This window comes from Phocoena phocoena, chromosome 4, assembly GCF_963924675.1.
Source record: "Phocoena phocoena chromosome 4, mPhoPho1.1, whole genome shotgun sequence".
NCBI lineage: Eukaryota > Metazoa > Chordata > Mammalia > Artiodactyla > Phocoenidae > Phocoena > Phocoena phocoena.
Genome location: NC_089222.1, coordinates 10,760,472 through 10,778,340, shown reverse-complemented (window position 1 = coordinate 10,778,340; position 17,869 = coordinate 10,760,472). Strand labels below are relative to the sequence as shown.

Here is a 17,869-nt window from a genome sequence, read left to right as displayed (position 1 = left end):
GTTTTATTGTTTTACGCTTCCTTTGTAAGCCCTTGTTGTTGTTGCTGTTATTATGACTACTTAGTGAGTCTTATGAGCCAGGCAATTGGACTTAGCACATGAAAGTTAATACCTATGAACATTTTTGAGTGTTTACAACATGCCAGCTACTGTGCTCTAAATGATATTTTTTCATTTAATCCTCACAATCCCACTGCATGGATACTATTTTATAGAAGTTTTATAAAACAAAAAACGTCTTTAGTGATTATAAATATCAGTGAAATAGTATATATTCCTTCACGTGTGATAAATTATGCAAACTTTTATACTTCTTTCCCACTTTGAATTATTCACAAGAATTAAGTAGATCTAAGATCCAAATAATGTTATAAATTATTTTGACTGCTCTTTAGATGATTATTTTTGACAACTGCATTCAGTTGTAAACACCATATCTTACTGGTTACATTGCTTTTGAGCAGTCCTTTAAGAAACTGCTTTCCCCTTTTGAATTATTCATTTTTATTCACCTTTCAGTGGGAAGAGTATATTTTTACCTAGAAAGATGTGTGGATGGTACTTTCCCTAAATTTCTGCATGTGTGACTAAGGCAAAGCATTTTCTTCTTGGCCTGTCTATCTTAAAATTCATGATTACTTTGTCAGTACAGATTCCATTTCTTCTATTTCATCAATTAACTCTTTTTGTAGGTCAAGTTAAAGATTAAAGTAGCAGAACACCCCTTCTCCACCTGCTTTCTTATTCTTCTATCCAGTGGCCTGACCTAAATAAGGCCAGTATTGGACCTGGACAAGAAGAGTTAAGCCTCAGGCAGTGGCTTATTATTTTACCTACATCTCTGATGCTGCTACCTTTGTGCAGAAGATGCTGTGCTCTTTCTGTCCTGATTCTTGGCATGGCTATGGCTCTCAGGCCCTCCAGTGCCTTTGATTTTCCATTTCCTCCTTACCAGGCTGGTTTCTGATCCCCACTAACAAGACTCCTCTAATTTCGGGCCTCATACCTGGCTCGTCTTTGCTGCTTACCTGCTCACCCTGCATTTGACTCATGGTCCCATCTGATACATAGTACCTTTGGGTACCTTAGTTTTCTACCACACTCATATTTCTAGTCAAATTAGAGTATGAATGTAAGCTCAGGAGTTCAAAGCCTGGCTCAACTTCTTGGTAGCTAGTTGATCTAAATAAGCCCTTATAAGCCTTGATTTCCTCATCTTCAAAATGCAGATGATCACAGCATCTATCCCAATGTGTTGTGAGGACAGATAAGATAATCAACGTAAAGCCTTTAGAGACAATGCCTAGTCCACAGGAAATAATAAATATTAACAATTATTAACCAATATTTCAAATAATTTATTATATTTCCCCACAATTCTTAATCATAATTCTTCACATATTGTAGGAGGGGGAAAAAAGCCAGCTTTTTCAAAAGGAATAATTTGGGGGGAATGCCCAGCGCTGTATGACAAGGTATCATTGGCTCTTCACCTTCTAATCCCTCATTCTGTATTTTATGTTTAATACATAACATAAAGCTCATTGAAAAGAAAAGAATATTTCAATCATTAACTGTGTTTTGAATAGGAAGCCATTTCTTAACCTGTTGAGAGAGAGAATTTTTAAGGTGGGTAATTATATTGACTTTGATGACTGAGAGTTATATTTTTACCCTATGTTTATACTTCCAGTATCAGTTTAAAAAACTTGGTAGTCATACATAATCACACTGATATGTGTTAGAACAAATAAAATGTGATATAAATATTCTGAAACTATACCATAATTTAGCAGATTATTTATCAATAACCAACAACCTCCTCAATTAAATTACTAGAAACCACCACAGCAAAACAACTGCTAATCCAGAAAATAGGAAATAAGGGAAATGAAAGATGTATAAAAAACATTTGGGAGATATGGAATCTATCCCATGTGTGCTGTAAAGAGCTCGTAATTTAAGAATGCCAAAGCCCAAGTGTGTTATGAGGGTCTTTCCTCAAAAGTGACATTAATTGCATATCCCATAGATGCTTATTATGTATTCTATTCATATCAAAGTATAATATGTAGTCAAAAATATACAGATTCAATATATTTAAGAGTGATAATAAAACAGTTACTCTGGCCTAGCAAAAACTGTTATTTTTAAACTTCAATTTTTGGTCTTTTTATAAAAGAGTATTTATAGTATTAAGTATTAAGAAAACAGTATTGAATCTTTGTATTTGAATCTGCTGTGATTAAGGGTCTTTTGGACTCAAAACAAGACATACTCAGGGATGGAACTGTAACAGTAATATTTTAGAGGCTTCTGCACAAAAATAATTCCCAGGTGATGAAATCACAGGACATTCTTATTCTCATATTAAAAATGAAGATACCAAACAGCAACTCTTAGAAATCACCTTGGAAAGTTAGAAATGATACAGTCAATGTTTTACTTTGGAAACTAGTAGGCATGCACTGACAGGCCCCTACAGAACTTAATTTTTAAAAAGTCTAATACTTATCAATAATTGGCAAGCAAAAGACAACTCAAGATGTTAATTATTTGAATTAACGTAAGAGAAATTTCATTTTAGGTGCAACAGGAGTAATCTTTCATAAAGTTAATGAAAAACAGTATAAATTACTTTTAGGAAATATTATTTTATAATATCACTTAGAAAGTATTAAATATTTAATTGCAAATTAACTTTGTTTAACCTAAATAGTAAGTTGATTTAACATTTCCTAACAGAAAAACCAGCTACAATTATCCAGGAGATTATGCACTAAAATACATAAAATAAATAATCCCATTAATAATCCCATTAATATGGGTCTTACTCCCATATTTCAAGATAAATATCATCAATTTATTTAAAATTAAGATAAGCTAATTTAAAATGACTTTAGCCAATGTTTGTACAATTAATATTTTTACACTAATTATTAATTCTAATTCTGTTAAATACATTTATTAGCAAAATGCAACAGATGCATTTATATATGGCATATCTGCTACATCAGGAGACTCCCACATATATTCTCCTATAAAAAACAGAAGAAAAACTACTTCTAAAAACAGGGTAATTATAAAATCATTTTCTTAAAGATAACCACACCCATATCAGAGGGCAGATTTAAATAAATTTTAATGTATCATGCAACTGCTAAGATTGACTAAAATTAGAAACCTGGACTCAATGTGGGATATAATTTCATTTTGCTAAATAACCCTTTCTCCACCATGTAAACAACTTTCTCCCAACAGCAACAGACAGTAGCATCAGCAATTATTTAGATTAATATTACTTGCATGATATAAAAGAAACAATTTCAATTCATTTCCATGAGATAAAGACCCACAAAATTTATTACCTTCAAGGACATAAAATTATTGTGCCAAATTGCTATGATCTGTTTCTAAAAGTTCACTCTCCACTTCTACACTATCTCTTGAGAACCACTGGTGCAAAGGATAACTATTATGTTTCCACTTAAGTAGAAACTTGTATGCTTCAGTGAAGCAAACATAGAAAGCCAAAGCCAGAGCTGGAAGGGTGCATGAATCACATGGTACATCATATTGATAGAGCCATGATATCCTAATTCAGTAATTATAATGACAGATAATGACAACAAAAGCAGTGCTAAACATATATTGAATGTTTATTCCAAACTGAACACTGATTTTTATATATTATGATTTAATTTTCATAGGCACTCCATGAAGCAGGTACCACTATTTTTCATCTCCATTACACAGATGAAGAAACCAAGGCTCTAGGTGGTTAAACAGGTCTGTTTCATTTCAAAGCCTGTGCTTCTAACTGCTATTTTATATTATACTGACATTATCCTTTGGGCCCAAAGATTCTAACAGTCATCAATAGGAAATATACAGGTGAGCAGTACAGCTTAGGGTAGCATAAACACATAGGAAAATTCAACCACACTGTCCCACAAATAGAAATAATAAAATCAACTTTAATAAGTGATATGAGAAAGTAACACTCTTACACTATAAAATGTAGTACAGCCCAATTAAGAGAATGAATGACTTCTTCAAAGATTAAAACAATTACATATTTTTAGATAATGCAGATGAGATTCTATACAAAAATAAAGGGATAACTGAGTCAACTAGGGTTACCACAAGCCCTAATTTTGTTAGTACAGCTGAAAATAAAGTTGAAAGGATTAAGAGTAATTATGTCATGGATCATAGAATTTTATTGGGAAGGTGCTGGCTGGATATCAAAGAAGCTCTATGAATCATTATTATGAAGAGAAAGCTGATGTGAACTAATGTCTGATAAGGAAACCAGAACACACTAGTTATAAATCATTGTACCCAAGTCCATGCCTCGACCACCGTAAGGTGAAGCACCAGCTTGGCCAAAGAGGTAACAAACAATAGAGCACTTCAAAGAAATGATCAACGTGTCCGACATTAGTTTCTTTCTTCAATATTTAAGACCAATTTCTAGACTTGCAAAAATTCTTGAGGCTATAAAATGGATTTCTGTATTTGAGTAAACCAATTCTTTGAGTGCAGAGTAGAGAGGAATATAGAATCTGCCTCCTGACCTTGCCACGAGGTATTTTAAAATAAATCTTTACTCTATAATCACAAATATATTAGCTAGACTTTGAAGTGTAAGAAATGCCAGTTCATTAATAACGTACAATGCTGCCAAGGACCCACGTTCCCCAGAACTTTCTCACTTCCATTGGGAATGACAGAGCTGCTCTCAATGATGAAATCAAGCTTAAGTCACAGAAATGAAAACAGGCATCATGAAAACAGGAGAGCAGAAATATGAATTCATATTCATTGAGCATCTACTATGTATATCTCAGTAACACCTTCTCAATTTTCCACGTTCTATCTAGTTGACAGATGGGATTTGCAGGAAATATCTACCAGGGAACTGCCCAGCACCAGACATAAATGTCATATTGTTTCTATTTAAAGGATCATCTTGTTGTCTGTAGCACTACACAACTAATTCATATTTATTAAAGTTGCTATCTCTCTAATTTGCCTACTGATGTTTTAAGCCACTGAATGCATACAAACACACAACACACACACACACACACACACACACACACACACACACACACACCCCTAAGGGTAACTGGCTCCATATTCTGCTACAGCATGTCACAGAAGTCATCTGGCTGAAGATGATTAATATATTATTTTTACCATGAGGGACATTTATCTTACTTTTAGAAATGCACTTCTGAGGGTAGAGCAGATAAGCACACTATAAAATGGAAAGAACATGAATATCTTACAGGATAGTTTGGGTTCCGGGCTGGCTTCGCTGTGTACAATCAGTGTGACCCAGCACTTCTCAGAATGCTTGGTTTAATGATCTGCTGTTGCCATCTTGAAATTCCCACTAATTTTTTTTTAAAGGGCCATTCATTTTTATTTTACACTGGCTCTGCAGATGATAGAGCCAATTCTGCCTGGATTTGAATTATGACTTCACTGTTCAATATGTGTAAGTTTATTGTAAACCTTAGTTTCTTCCTCTGTAACAAAGGGGTAACGTTAGATGAAATAGGACATATGAAAGCAATGAGCACAGCGTCTGGCACACAGAACACAAAAGGAGATATGAAATGTAATGTAGCCGGCATAGCTCTTACTCTTACTTCTATGAATCTGAAACGTATAGAAACCACCATAAATCATAATTAGGTGTTGCTGAAATTTAAACTTGAATACTTACAACCCATATATCTGTGGTGCAATTTCTAGTCTGTTCAGGTGCATGTAAAGCTCAATATCATGCTTCTTTAGTAGATGATCCTGGATCTGGTTGACTTTAGTAACAATAGCAACTGTTGGCCCCAAATCCTGTGGTCTAGCAAAGGGGATAGGAGTCATCAGGGTTTCTTTCCCCTAAACACAGGAAAAATGGAACATGTATTATTTCAATGCGAAGTTAACAAATACATGGACGTCATTCTTGAACGTATTTATCAATGGAAGTTTAGCGAAGAACCAACAACTACTTTAACCAACTCAGGAAAAAAGCTTAACATGTGGGATCATAAACTGATCGTCACATAGATGACTGTGCCCATAAAGGCCTTGAAATATCTTCTAAAAATTTTCTACTTGTATTCCCTCGACCACTTTATCTGGTGACATTAAGTCTTATAAGATAATTTTGGCTAGAGGTAGTGGTGGCCACTAGTCTATCTGTCCATGGCCAGTGTGTCTCAGCAGCAGCCATAGTACCTAAATGGCACACTCTGAGGAAAATATATTTCTTGTGGCATAAAAGTTAAACATGAAAAAAAGTAATTGAAAACTGTCTTGGGCTTCCCTGGTGGCGCAGTGGTTGAGAGTCCGCCTGCCGATGCAGGGGACACGGGTTCGTGCCCCGGTCCGGGAAGATCCCACATGCCGCGGAGCGGCTGGACCCGTGAGCCATGGCCGCTGAGCCTGCGCGTCCGGAGCCTGTGCTCCGCGGCGGGAGAGGCCACAGCGGTGAGAGGCCCGCGTACCGCAGAAAAAAACCAAAAAAACAAAACTGTCTTACTTTGAGCTCTCAAAACTATAAAAAAGTCAAGAAATAAAGCAAACCAGTACTAGAAAAGAAGACATCCTCTAACTTTCCTTTGATCAATTTAAATAGCTTGGTAGAAAGATTTTTAAAATCTTCAGACCAAAAATGTAGCTGACTTAAAAAAAAAAAAATCTATGTGGGCAGTACAACTTCCATTCCTTCCACCCAATATTAAGAAAGATCTGTAACTCCTTGTAATGCTTTCATGTAAACGTCAATTGCCCCCTCAAGTCTGATGATATACCCTAATATATCATGGTTGACCTTTCTTCTGACGTACAGTTCCCAGTTTCTACCTCTCTCCAATACTGGGATTTATAGCATCTTCTCTCATGATTATCTGCCTATCACTCATCCTCAGTCTACTTGAGTCAAATTCTTGTTTCTGTTTCACACATGCTGCTTTTTCATACAGTTCTGGTCTCAGTTTAATCTCTACTTACACGCAGTTCCCTGAGTGAGCTCAGTCATTCACAGTGCTTCAACCAAAACCCATTCTCCAAAGACTTCCTAATCTGTATTCGTAACCTAGAACTCTGGAGTGCTTCCCACACGCTCAAATGTCGGCGAAGAATGTCAGATTGCCGAAGGGTCTCGAATTCAGCAGGCCTGCAACTGAGCTCATCACCTTCCGCTCAAAAACATGTTCATCCTCTCCCATGCCTACCTCAACCCATCCTCCAATACGAACACCTGGTTTGCCAATTGTAGCTCCTCAGAACCACTCAGGGGACTCTTGTATATGTCTCTTCTTTGGCACCAACACCCTGACTTGGGGCCCTAATCATTCCTTTGCTCCTCGTCTTGCTGCCCCCCCCCCCAATTTAGTCTGCTTTAAATCCATCTTCCAAAATGCCTGGTGATCTATCTAAAGCAGGTATTAGATTATGCCAGATTGCCCTCCTTAGACACTTTTTTTTTTTTTTTTTTGGCCACGCCACACAGCACGCTTAGTTCCCCAACCGACCAGGGACTGAACCCGTGCCCCCTGCAGTGGGAGTGCGGAGTGTTAACCACTGGACCACCAGGGAAGTCCCTCCTTAGACATTTTTAATAGCTCCCCATTATTTTCACTCTGGGAAAAACAAAACGAAACAGTTCAAATTCTTTAGCCAGGCTGGCAAGGCTTTCCATCATCTAGTTCTGTTCTCACTGTGCTTCCAGAGATACTGGGGATGCCATTCTTTTACCTGAAATATCCCCTCCCCACTGAGAAACCCCCATGTGTATTTTAAGATTTGGCTCAAGTGCCAGGTCTAGTTCATTATCCTCTTCTCTCCTCCCACAGTTATGTGTTTCTACTTGTCTTCCTCCTAAACTGTGAGATCTCTGAAAGGAATAACATCTTTTTGTCACTGGACCACATTCAGGGGCATAAAGATAAAAAAGGTAAGCTCTTGCCCTCATCATTTGGAGGGAAAAAAAGCTCTGAATTCTGTGTGAGAGCTGTGACTAATCAGGCTGGTAGAAAGCACAGAAGAGAGGAGGGGAGGGTCCTGTGTCAGTCCAGGGAGAAGGGGCTCCATCTGTCTGTCCAGGATCATTTCAAGTCTTAAAAAAGAAAAGCAGCCCTTTGGACTTCCTACTGTGTCTGCCCTAGAGTATTTAGGTCCAAAGGACATAAGACCATATTAATCTTTAGGGCTCAGTTCATTTTTGTTAATTTGTATAGACAGGAGAAAGGGAAACCTCTATATTGTGCTCATTTATTATAAAAATAGTACATCCAAAACACCTTTTTCTGATTTTGTAACATCTAGTACTCTCTTCAAATAACAGGATGCTTTAACTTAAAAGGATTTCCCCTGAGCTCAGAATACTTTATAGTAAAATCTCTTAAACTTAAAAAACCTGAAAGTAATGTTTCTGATCACTTGATGCTAAACAGCACAGCTTATCTAACAGTAAAAAATCAAAAACAGTGAAGACAGAGTTAATGTAAAACACTTCCTTATCTTCAGGATTTCTTATTACAAAGAATGCTACTTGCATATAACATATATGATCAAATAAGACAGCCACAACTACCGATAAAACTAGAAAACTTTTCTAACCACTTATTAGTGGTACGCAAAGTGTGTTCTACAGATCATTGCCAGGCCACAGACTGAGCAATGCAGCAAGATAATGATTTCACACCATTATGTAAACCAACACACTGCTTCCTTCATCAAGAAAGTCTTATTACAAAAAGTACGTCGCTAAACTAGCCAGCATGCACAGTGATATGACTGAATTTTCTGGGGAACTAGAAGACCTGCATGATGGAGTGATACATTAATTTCTCGAACTTCTTTTTAAAACGATGATCGAATCATGAAAAAGAACAAAAAGGGAGGATGAAAAAGGGATTCACTAGATACGCTTTTTAGGAATATATTATGCACTGATACACACAGATAATATAAATTCTCAGAGGTCACATCTATGTGTTCTTTGATAAAATAAATGTCTTTGTATTGTCTTACCATTCTCATGACATGATTCAGTGAAAGCAATATGAATAAGTAAAAGTAAAAACTGGCAGCCCTCTCATTTTTACCATTCAGTTTCTCAGATGCTGTGAATCAGTTATAAAATACAAAATGACCACTGCGTAAAACGATCATGAGGCCTGTTAATTAAATGTCTTCAAAAACTCTGCTCAGAAGCTGATGTTCACATAAGTCTATGACTCCATCAGATCACCTGCTGAGAAGATAGAGCTACTGTTCATCACACATGCTTACAGCAAACTTCCCCTGTAATAACCCTTACGGAATGGAGCATGGTGATATACAGCTGGAGTAAGACTTTATCACCTAAGCTCGGGGTAGACAAACTTTCTCTAGAAAGAGCCAGATGGTAAACATTTGAGACCTTCCAGGTCATACAGTCTGTGCTGCAACCACCCAGCTCTGCCTTTGTAACGAGAAAGCAGCCGAAGACAGTAAGTAAACAAGTAGGCATGGCTGTATCCCCACCAAACTTTTTTTATGGACATGGAAATTTGCATTCTATATAATCTGCATGTCACCAAATACTATTCCTCTTTTGATATTTTTTTCAACCATTTAATAATGTAAAAGCCATTTTTAACTCACAAGTCTTACAAAAACAGATGGCAGGCCAAATGGGCCTGCAGGCAGTAGTTCGCCCTGACCTCGGCCAAAGGCATAAAAAGCATTAGTTATCCATCTCATTTGCTAAGAGATGGAGTGAAGGGACTGAGTAATACGTGGTCTCTAACTAGAACTCATTCAATTATACTAACATAAAATAAATTAGTCATATAGAAAATAATATACCAAAAACTCTTAACAACAGCCCTTGCCAGAATAATTTGCAATTTTTCCAATAAATGATCTCTAAGCATATATGGTTGTTTAAAATAACAGTTAATTCGGCAATACCACTCCTACAGATATGCCAAGAGAACTGAAAACATATGTTCACATAAAAGTTTGTATACAAATGTTCCTAGCAACATTATTCTTTTTTGTTTGTTTGTTTGTTTTTGTTTTGTTTTGTTTTGTTTTGCGGTACGCAGGCCTCTCACTGTTGTGGCCTCTCCCGTTGCGGAGCACAGGCTCTGGACGCGCAGGCTCAGCGGCCATGGCTCACGGGCCTAACCGCTCCGCAGCATGTGGGATCTTCCCGGACCGGGGCACGAACCCGTGTTCCCTGCATCGGCAGGTGGACTCTCAACCACTGCGCCATCAGGGAAGCCCACAACATTATTCTTAATAGTCAAAAAGTGAAAAGAACCCAAACGTCACCAACTGAGGTATGGAAAAACAAAATGTGGCATATATCTATGCAATGAAACATTATTTAGCCCTGAAAAGGGATGAAGTACTGACACATGCCACAACATGAATGAACAGTGAAAACATTATGCTAAGTGAAAAAAGTCAGTCACAAAAGGTCACATATTGTATGATTCCATTTATATGAAATGTCCAGAATAGGCAAGTCCAAAGGAACAGAAAGTAGATTAGTGATGCCCAAGGCTCTAGGGAGGGGGAAATGGGGAGTGACTGCTAATGGGACTAAAAGGATTTCCTTTTAGGGTGTTGAAAATGCTTTGAAATTAGATAGTGGGGACATTTGCACAACCTTGTGAATATACTAAAACCCAATAAATTGTACACTTTAAAAAGGTGAATGTTACGGTATGCTAATTATTTCACAATAAAAATTATAGTTAAAGAATAAGGGTAAGAGGGAACCCTCCTACCCTGTTGGTGGGAATGTAAATTGGTACCGCCACTACGGAGAACGGTATGAAGGTTCCTTAAAAAACTAAAAATAGAATTACCATGGGATCCAGCAATCCCAATCCTGCGCATATATCCAGAGAAAGCTCTAATTCAAAAAGACACATGCACCCTAATGTTCACAGCAACACTATTTACAAAAGCCAGGACATGGAAGCAACCTAAATGTCCATCAACAAAGGAGTGGATAAAGATGTGGTACATATACACAATGGAATATTACTCAGCCATAAAAAAGAATGAAACTGGACCTAGACATTGTCATATGAGTCAAGTAAGAGAGAGAAAGAAAAATATCATATGATATCACTTATATGCAGAATCTTAAAAAAGGGTACAAATGAATTTATCTACAAAACAGCAATAGAGTTACAGATGTAGAAAACAAACTTATGGTTACAGGAGGTGTTGGGGGGTAGGGATAAATTGGGAGATTGGGATTGACATAATCACACTACTATACATGAAATAGATAACTAATAAGGACCTACTGTCTAGCACAGGGAACTCTACTCAATACTCTGTAATGGCCTATATGGGAAAAGAATCTAAAAAAGAGTGGATATATGTATACGTATAACTGATTCACTTTGCTGTACACCTGAAACTAACACAACATTGTAAATCAACTATATTCCAATAAAAATTATTAGGAAAAAAAAAAGAATAAGGGTAAGAGAGAGTAAGGATAAATGGTATTGGTGCTAAACATATAAATTCAATTTAGTGATGCATTAGTAAAAGCAAAACAACCTATTTGACACAGAGTTTATCTACATACTTCCGTGCCTATCAACTCACCAGGACAGCACAGATCAAGTAGATAAATACTCTTTTCATTCAAAGTTTATAATAGTTTTTATGAAATTATATTGCATGCAAAATATACGCACATATAAAAGAAAGTTTCTATTTATTTATATGAAAAATTTTATATTACCTTTGTAAATCTGTCAATAATTAGAGATATGATTTAGACCCCCAGTTCAAACTTACTCCACAGGTATCTTCATATTTTCATTTTTTTATAGTGATAATAATGGCTTTTATTCTGATTATATGTTGTTACTAAAATCATTTGTTCCCTCAAATATATTGAAAAGATCTGTACTGTAAGATTTACCTTTTGACCATCATGCTCAAAAGTAGAAAACCAAGGTTCAGCAGTTTCCATAAGTTGTGAGAACATTGCACTAAAAATTAGAAAAATAATATAACGCCAATGTTAAATCTTCATTAAAGTAAAAATGGCGTAAAAAAATAAAAACAGAAAGTTTTTGTACTTACTAGGCATCATGTTCCAGATACTCAGGGTTCAAGAGAGTTTTCATTTCCTCACTTAAAAAAGCGATACAATCAATCAGAATGTGTAAATTTTTAACTGAAGGAGATGCAGAGGTTGCCTTATTCTATGCTCATAAGCCAACTTTCATATAATGTGTAAATGAAAAAGAGTTAGCCTTTTTTCAATAAAAAGAGCAACTCCGTTAACAAACAAAATCATTTCTTTCTATAAAGATCAAAAACAAATTAGCTGCCTGTCTGTACCACAATGAGGCAACTATCTAATTATTCCAAATAACAAAACTGAATGTGACAATACATTCCTTGAATGTGACTGATCTAGAATCAACTGATTATTCCACAATCTATCACTTGTCCAAAACGAAACAAAAAAATATATAGTTACTGGTCAAATATCCCATATTATAACAGTAATTTATTTTCTTTCAATGGCTTCTATTTTTATTATGTTTTAACATCAATTAATCAGTGACAGCAACTCTTCCAAATCTATTTTCGTGCTGCTTTTACTTTATAAAGGATTGAAACAGTTAAAGAAGCATGTAGAACTCATTTAAAAGCTATTTTTTTAAAAAGCAATTTGCAATCGTGTATACTTTCCTATGGAGTATATTCTGCACATGTGCTTTTAAAAAGATAAAACTGGCATGAAAACAGGATCCCAATACTAACTGCAACCTTATCATACTTCAGAATAACTGAGGCAACAGCAACTAAGATATGGTTACTATAGTCAGATCCAATAAATTTAGTATAATTAGAAAAACTCAAAGGAACTAGAAGACACTGATCTATAATATAGTAAACAAAAGTTGATTTGACAAATGCCCTAATATATGTTCAGCAAAATGGATGGCTACATTTGATGAATAAAGATCATATAGATAAACACATGAAATAGTATATGTTAATCCGTTGTTTTCGGCACAGAGAGAGGCTAGCCTGTGGAATATTCCTGAGGAAGTTTTATAATCCCTCAGCTCTCCATTCCCAAGATGCTTCCCGGCTGCCTCTCTGGCCCATCTAGTTAGGGTATCTTAAGTTAGAAAATAAATTCTAACAATCGGCCTAAGTTAAATACAAGATACACTAATTTATTATCTCGGCAAATAACTTCAGTAATTGTATCTCAAAAACATGAGAAGTCATTTTGTTTCTTTATACTGGGGTTCTTTGGGGGACTGTTCTATTTATGAACTGAACTGAGTCTGGTGAGGACAAAATATCTCACACATAAGGTTCTCTTACAGCTTACTGTGAAAGAATGGGCCACTGGAGGATAGAACGTATGAATATTAACAATCATCAGCACTTTGCCATTACAACAAAAATGTCCTCTTCTTGATCCATCAGTTACATGTCTTCCTTTGGTACAGCTCTAAGACTTGCAAAGATATTTAGAATTCCAAGTTTGCCCCATAGCTGAAATGGGATTACAGTTATTAAGCGGAATTAATCATCAGTCACATGAAACACAACCAAATGTTTACAATTTACAAAATACCTTCAATATAAAAGGTGTTGAGGTTAAAAAAGGATTACAGCAGGGCTGACAAAATAGATGGAGCTCATATACAAACTTGCCTTGGCTGTGCAGACTCACTGGCATGAAGAAAGGCTTGGTGGTCACAGTGGAGGGTGAAGACCATTGGAGCCAACAGCTCGTGCATGCCCTGAAATAGAGCCAGAGAAAGGGACGGGGGCATGTCCAGACTCCGCTGGTGGACAGACGGGCTCAGCTAAAAGCCTCTGCAGCTGATCCCCGCCCCAGGCATTTTCGTATTATACAGAAGAGCATAAACATAAAAACCTACAAAGTGAGATTTTATCTAGTTTTAGAACTTGACTCCAATTCTACCACAGCAGGTATTCTTCTTTAAAACATGGAGAGCAGTTCTCTTTTAAATGACACAACAAACAATAAATCGGCACGGTAGACAACCTTGCACCTGTCAGTTGCTTCAGGATGTGTACTCATAAATATGAATTTCATGTATGCAAATTATAATCATATGCTACAGTGTAAAGATCTGCAGTAAGAAGGGCAACTAAGAACTGTAGACCTAAGGAAATTACATCCAATGTTTTCATTATATAATGGCTCAAAATTAGGATGTCTGTAGATTTAGGAAGAGCTGAAGTCAGCTAGCTGGAAATGCTGGATAATAAAAGAAACAACCTTTAGCAGGTATGAGAGAAAACAAAGTTTTTAAAGTACGATTTTCAACATGTTTAAGCCAAGATGGCCATAATTTTTTTTCCTGTCTACTTCAACGATAAGGTTACTTTTCAATTCATTTAGTGATTTCACCAATACAACTTTCTTTTTCCTTATATCGTGTTCACCTGTGGATTACATACATAGGCATAGAAACAAAAAGGTATATTGGTTACTTAGTTGCCTTTCAAAGGGTATTATAAAAATCCATTATTTATCCATTCTTGTGAGGAAATAAGATATTCCACATCAGTGACCCGCCTTGTTAGCTGAGATTTTTTTCCCTACTTAGGCATCAAAAATATATTTTTGCAAGTTAAAAATGGACTGTACTCTTTTCTGCCTCTTAAGGTGTGTCACTATTTTCCTTTTGCCTACGATGATCTTTTACAAAAAAAGAAGACAAAACCCCGCTTCTACAAGAAATAACAATAAAATACTGAAGCCGAGAGAAGACAGAGTTTTTGCTGATGGGATTAGAGGGAATCTCCTGTGATGGAAGGACAGCCACACGGACCTCTGCACGGTCTGGCAGCTCTGTGCTGTTCGTAGGACGCTAGTTATTATCATAAAGTAATACAAAAGGAAACTCTGTCAGAGTTCATTTATAAGTTATCACTAGCCTTGAATGAGAAGGACTTAATTACACTTTTTACAAAATTATTTATGACCCATTGACAATTTACTTGTGATTTGGGACAAATTACCACACATCACTTCAATCTTTTTAGGTGACCGTCTCCTACTAAACAAATCTTGAAAAGACTATGCCTTAGAAGAACTTGGTACACACCCATAAAGAATGGAATTAAGTTTTGCTAATGTGCTTTAAAATCATTATGAGGGGTTTATTCTTCTAAAATAATCTCAAATTATTCCAAAGACCAAGTGACATAATTTTAATCATGAAAGTAATAGTTACTTACTGCACAGAACTACAGAATATCTAAAACAAAAAAAAAAAACAAAAAAAAACAAAAAAAAAGGAAGGAGGGAAGGCAGGAAGGAAGGGAAGGAAGGCCAAAAGAGAAAAGAAAGAAAAATTAAAACTGTGATAGATATCTTTGCGGTAATCTTTTTTGCTTATTTCTGATAATTTCCTTAGGATAAAGTCCCAAGAAGTAAAATTTCTGGGTAAATGAGCTAATAAGACATTTGATATATACAATTAACCTGCCCTTTAGAAATAATTCCCTCACTTTAGGGCATAAAAATCACCATTTCACATACCCTCATCTTTATTTGTAGTGTTTTTTAAAAATCCTGTCAAATTCTACAGTCAAATAGTTGTTTTAACTTATTTAAATGCTAGTGAGGTTGAAGACAAACATTTCAGTGGTCATTTTTATTTAATGAATTGCCCATTTTCTCCTAATGAAGAGTCTCCCTTCTCCTGATGATTTGTAATAGTTCTTCAGCAATTCAGGAAATTAACCCTTAGTTATTTTTGTTACAAATACTTTCCCATGTTTATAACTTGCCTTTTAATTTTGATTATGTCATAGTAAAGCTGTATACTTTAAAACAGTCAAATCAATAAATCATCTTTCATGATTTCTTATTTTGCTTTTATGGCAAAAAGACCTTCCTCATATTGAGATTAGATTAAATATACAGGTTCCTTTTTTACAGCCAATTCTTTACCCACCTGGTATTTAATTTTGCCCTGAAGAATAATATGTATTTTTCCTTCCCAAAGTGTTAAACTAATTTATTGAATAATCACCAATTATTGAATAATCCATCTTCTCCCCAGAGTTCTGCAATGTCATCTTTATCATAAGCTGAATATTTAGCTCTCATTTTTTCTGAGTTTTTACTGGTATTCCATTGGTTTATATACTCTTAACAGGAACTTTACTACTGTAATGTCTTGAGCTGTAAAATACTCCATTTCCCCATATTTTCTATTCTTTTTCTCAAAATTATCTTGCCTATTCTAACATCTTTTCATCCAAATGAAAATGTAATTTAGTTACATAAAATGCTAAACAAAATACTGCAATTTTTATTGCCATTGCATTAAAATTAACTTGAAGAAAACAGACTTCTTTAAGAACACCAGATCTTCCAATCCAAAAATATGTGGAACTGCATAGTTTTTATTAGGTTTCTTACTAGGCTTTGGGTGTTGGTGTTGGTGGTGGTGGCGGCAGAGATCTTCTGAATAGAACTCTTCCCTGCAGTATGCTTTCTAACTAATTAAGGCTGGTTTAATACGAAAGGTTCTTGCCTAAATGTATCTTCTCACGTTCCCTGAACATTCTCTTCCCTCTAGTTCCTGTGACACTCCTTTCTCCAGATTTTGCTCATGCATCATTCACCTTCATTTATTCCAAAAATTATCTATTAACTACCTAAGACGTGCTGGTAACACAAAAGTGAGTGGCGTGGGCAAACTCCTGACCATTATGGAGCCTGCAGTCTAAACAGCAAGACACACAATAATAAAATGAGCACAGAAGTACTGTAGGTTATAAACTGGGACAAGTGATACATATATGTATATGTATGTACATACATACATAGACAAACCCAGCTCCTCCTACAGGCTTGGCACATACAAGGTGCTCACTGCATAGTGACTGAATGAATGAAATAGCTTCCACTCAATATAGTGAGGGGTAGATACTTCATTTATCAACACAAGGGTAAAAGCTGAACTACGATAAGATGAGAAATGGAAAAGAATCATCCTGAATTATATTTCAATATTTCCCATCAATAAATAAGTGCTTTTTGTATAATGGAAATTAAGAGTCCCCTGAATACCATTAAGACAATCTTTTACACATTCAGTGTTGACTTCCAACCAAACTAGGGATATTTTTCTCGAATAGACTTGTAAGAGATTACTGGTTTTACTCTCAATTCTAGACTAGTAAAAACCTGATTAATAATTACAAGTGGCAAGCAAACAGACATCTTTAAAGGAAAAGAGAACTATCTGGAAAGAATGATCATAAATTCAATATGCTGTAAATCTGACAAAGCATAATGAAAAAGAATGTATTGTCGGTACACTTCTTCGTTCCCAAAATGTGTATTTTGCGTCCATCCACACCATTAGCGTTTCTGCTTGCTTACAGCCTTTTTCCCTGCTGGATCCTCAGTAGTCACTGCACTCCAAACTCATGCCAGTTGAAAAGAAAGGTAGCAAAGTTTTCCTCATCAACAGCCTGTAGGCTCACAAAATTGAACGTGTTCTTTTATCTGCCTGTGTTCATTTAGCCTACCAAGCAGTCTTTATTAAAGCTGAGGCATCAGGCAGTCAAAGTTCATTAATACCATTTATATAATCTCTGCAGTTTCAATTAACTCAGCAAGACATTCTACTACATGATAACAGTCTCATTAATTCAATAAAATCCCATAACTATTAACAATATGGTCGATGTTAAACGGGGTGTCACCTAGTACAAAATAATAGCTTTAGCAGCTTGTGATGAAACTTAAGGTTTTTTCTTAAATTTGATCTGGCTAAAATATTCAGTCCTTTTA

General features: G+C 35.8%; 1 protein-coding gene across 1 annotated transcript in view; it reads right to left on the bottom strand.

Moving 5' to 3' along the window:
* TBC1D5 (TBC1 domain family member 5) overlaps positions 1–17,869 on the bottom strand; it is a 343,310-nt gene that overhangs the window by 208,617 nt on the left and 116,824 nt on the right. The window contains exons 8-11 of the mRNA XM_065876432.1: positions 13,735–13,823; positions 12,133–12,183; positions 11,969–12,038; positions 5,741–5,913 (exon numbers count right to left, since the gene is read on the bottom strand). Coding sequence (XP_065732504.1) covers positions 5,741–5,913; positions 11,969–12,038; positions 12,133–12,183; positions 13,735–13,823 — 383 coding nt within the window. The remainder of the gene's footprint in view (positions 1–5,740; positions 5,914–11,968; positions 12,039–12,132; positions 12,184–13,734; positions 13,824–17,869) is intronic.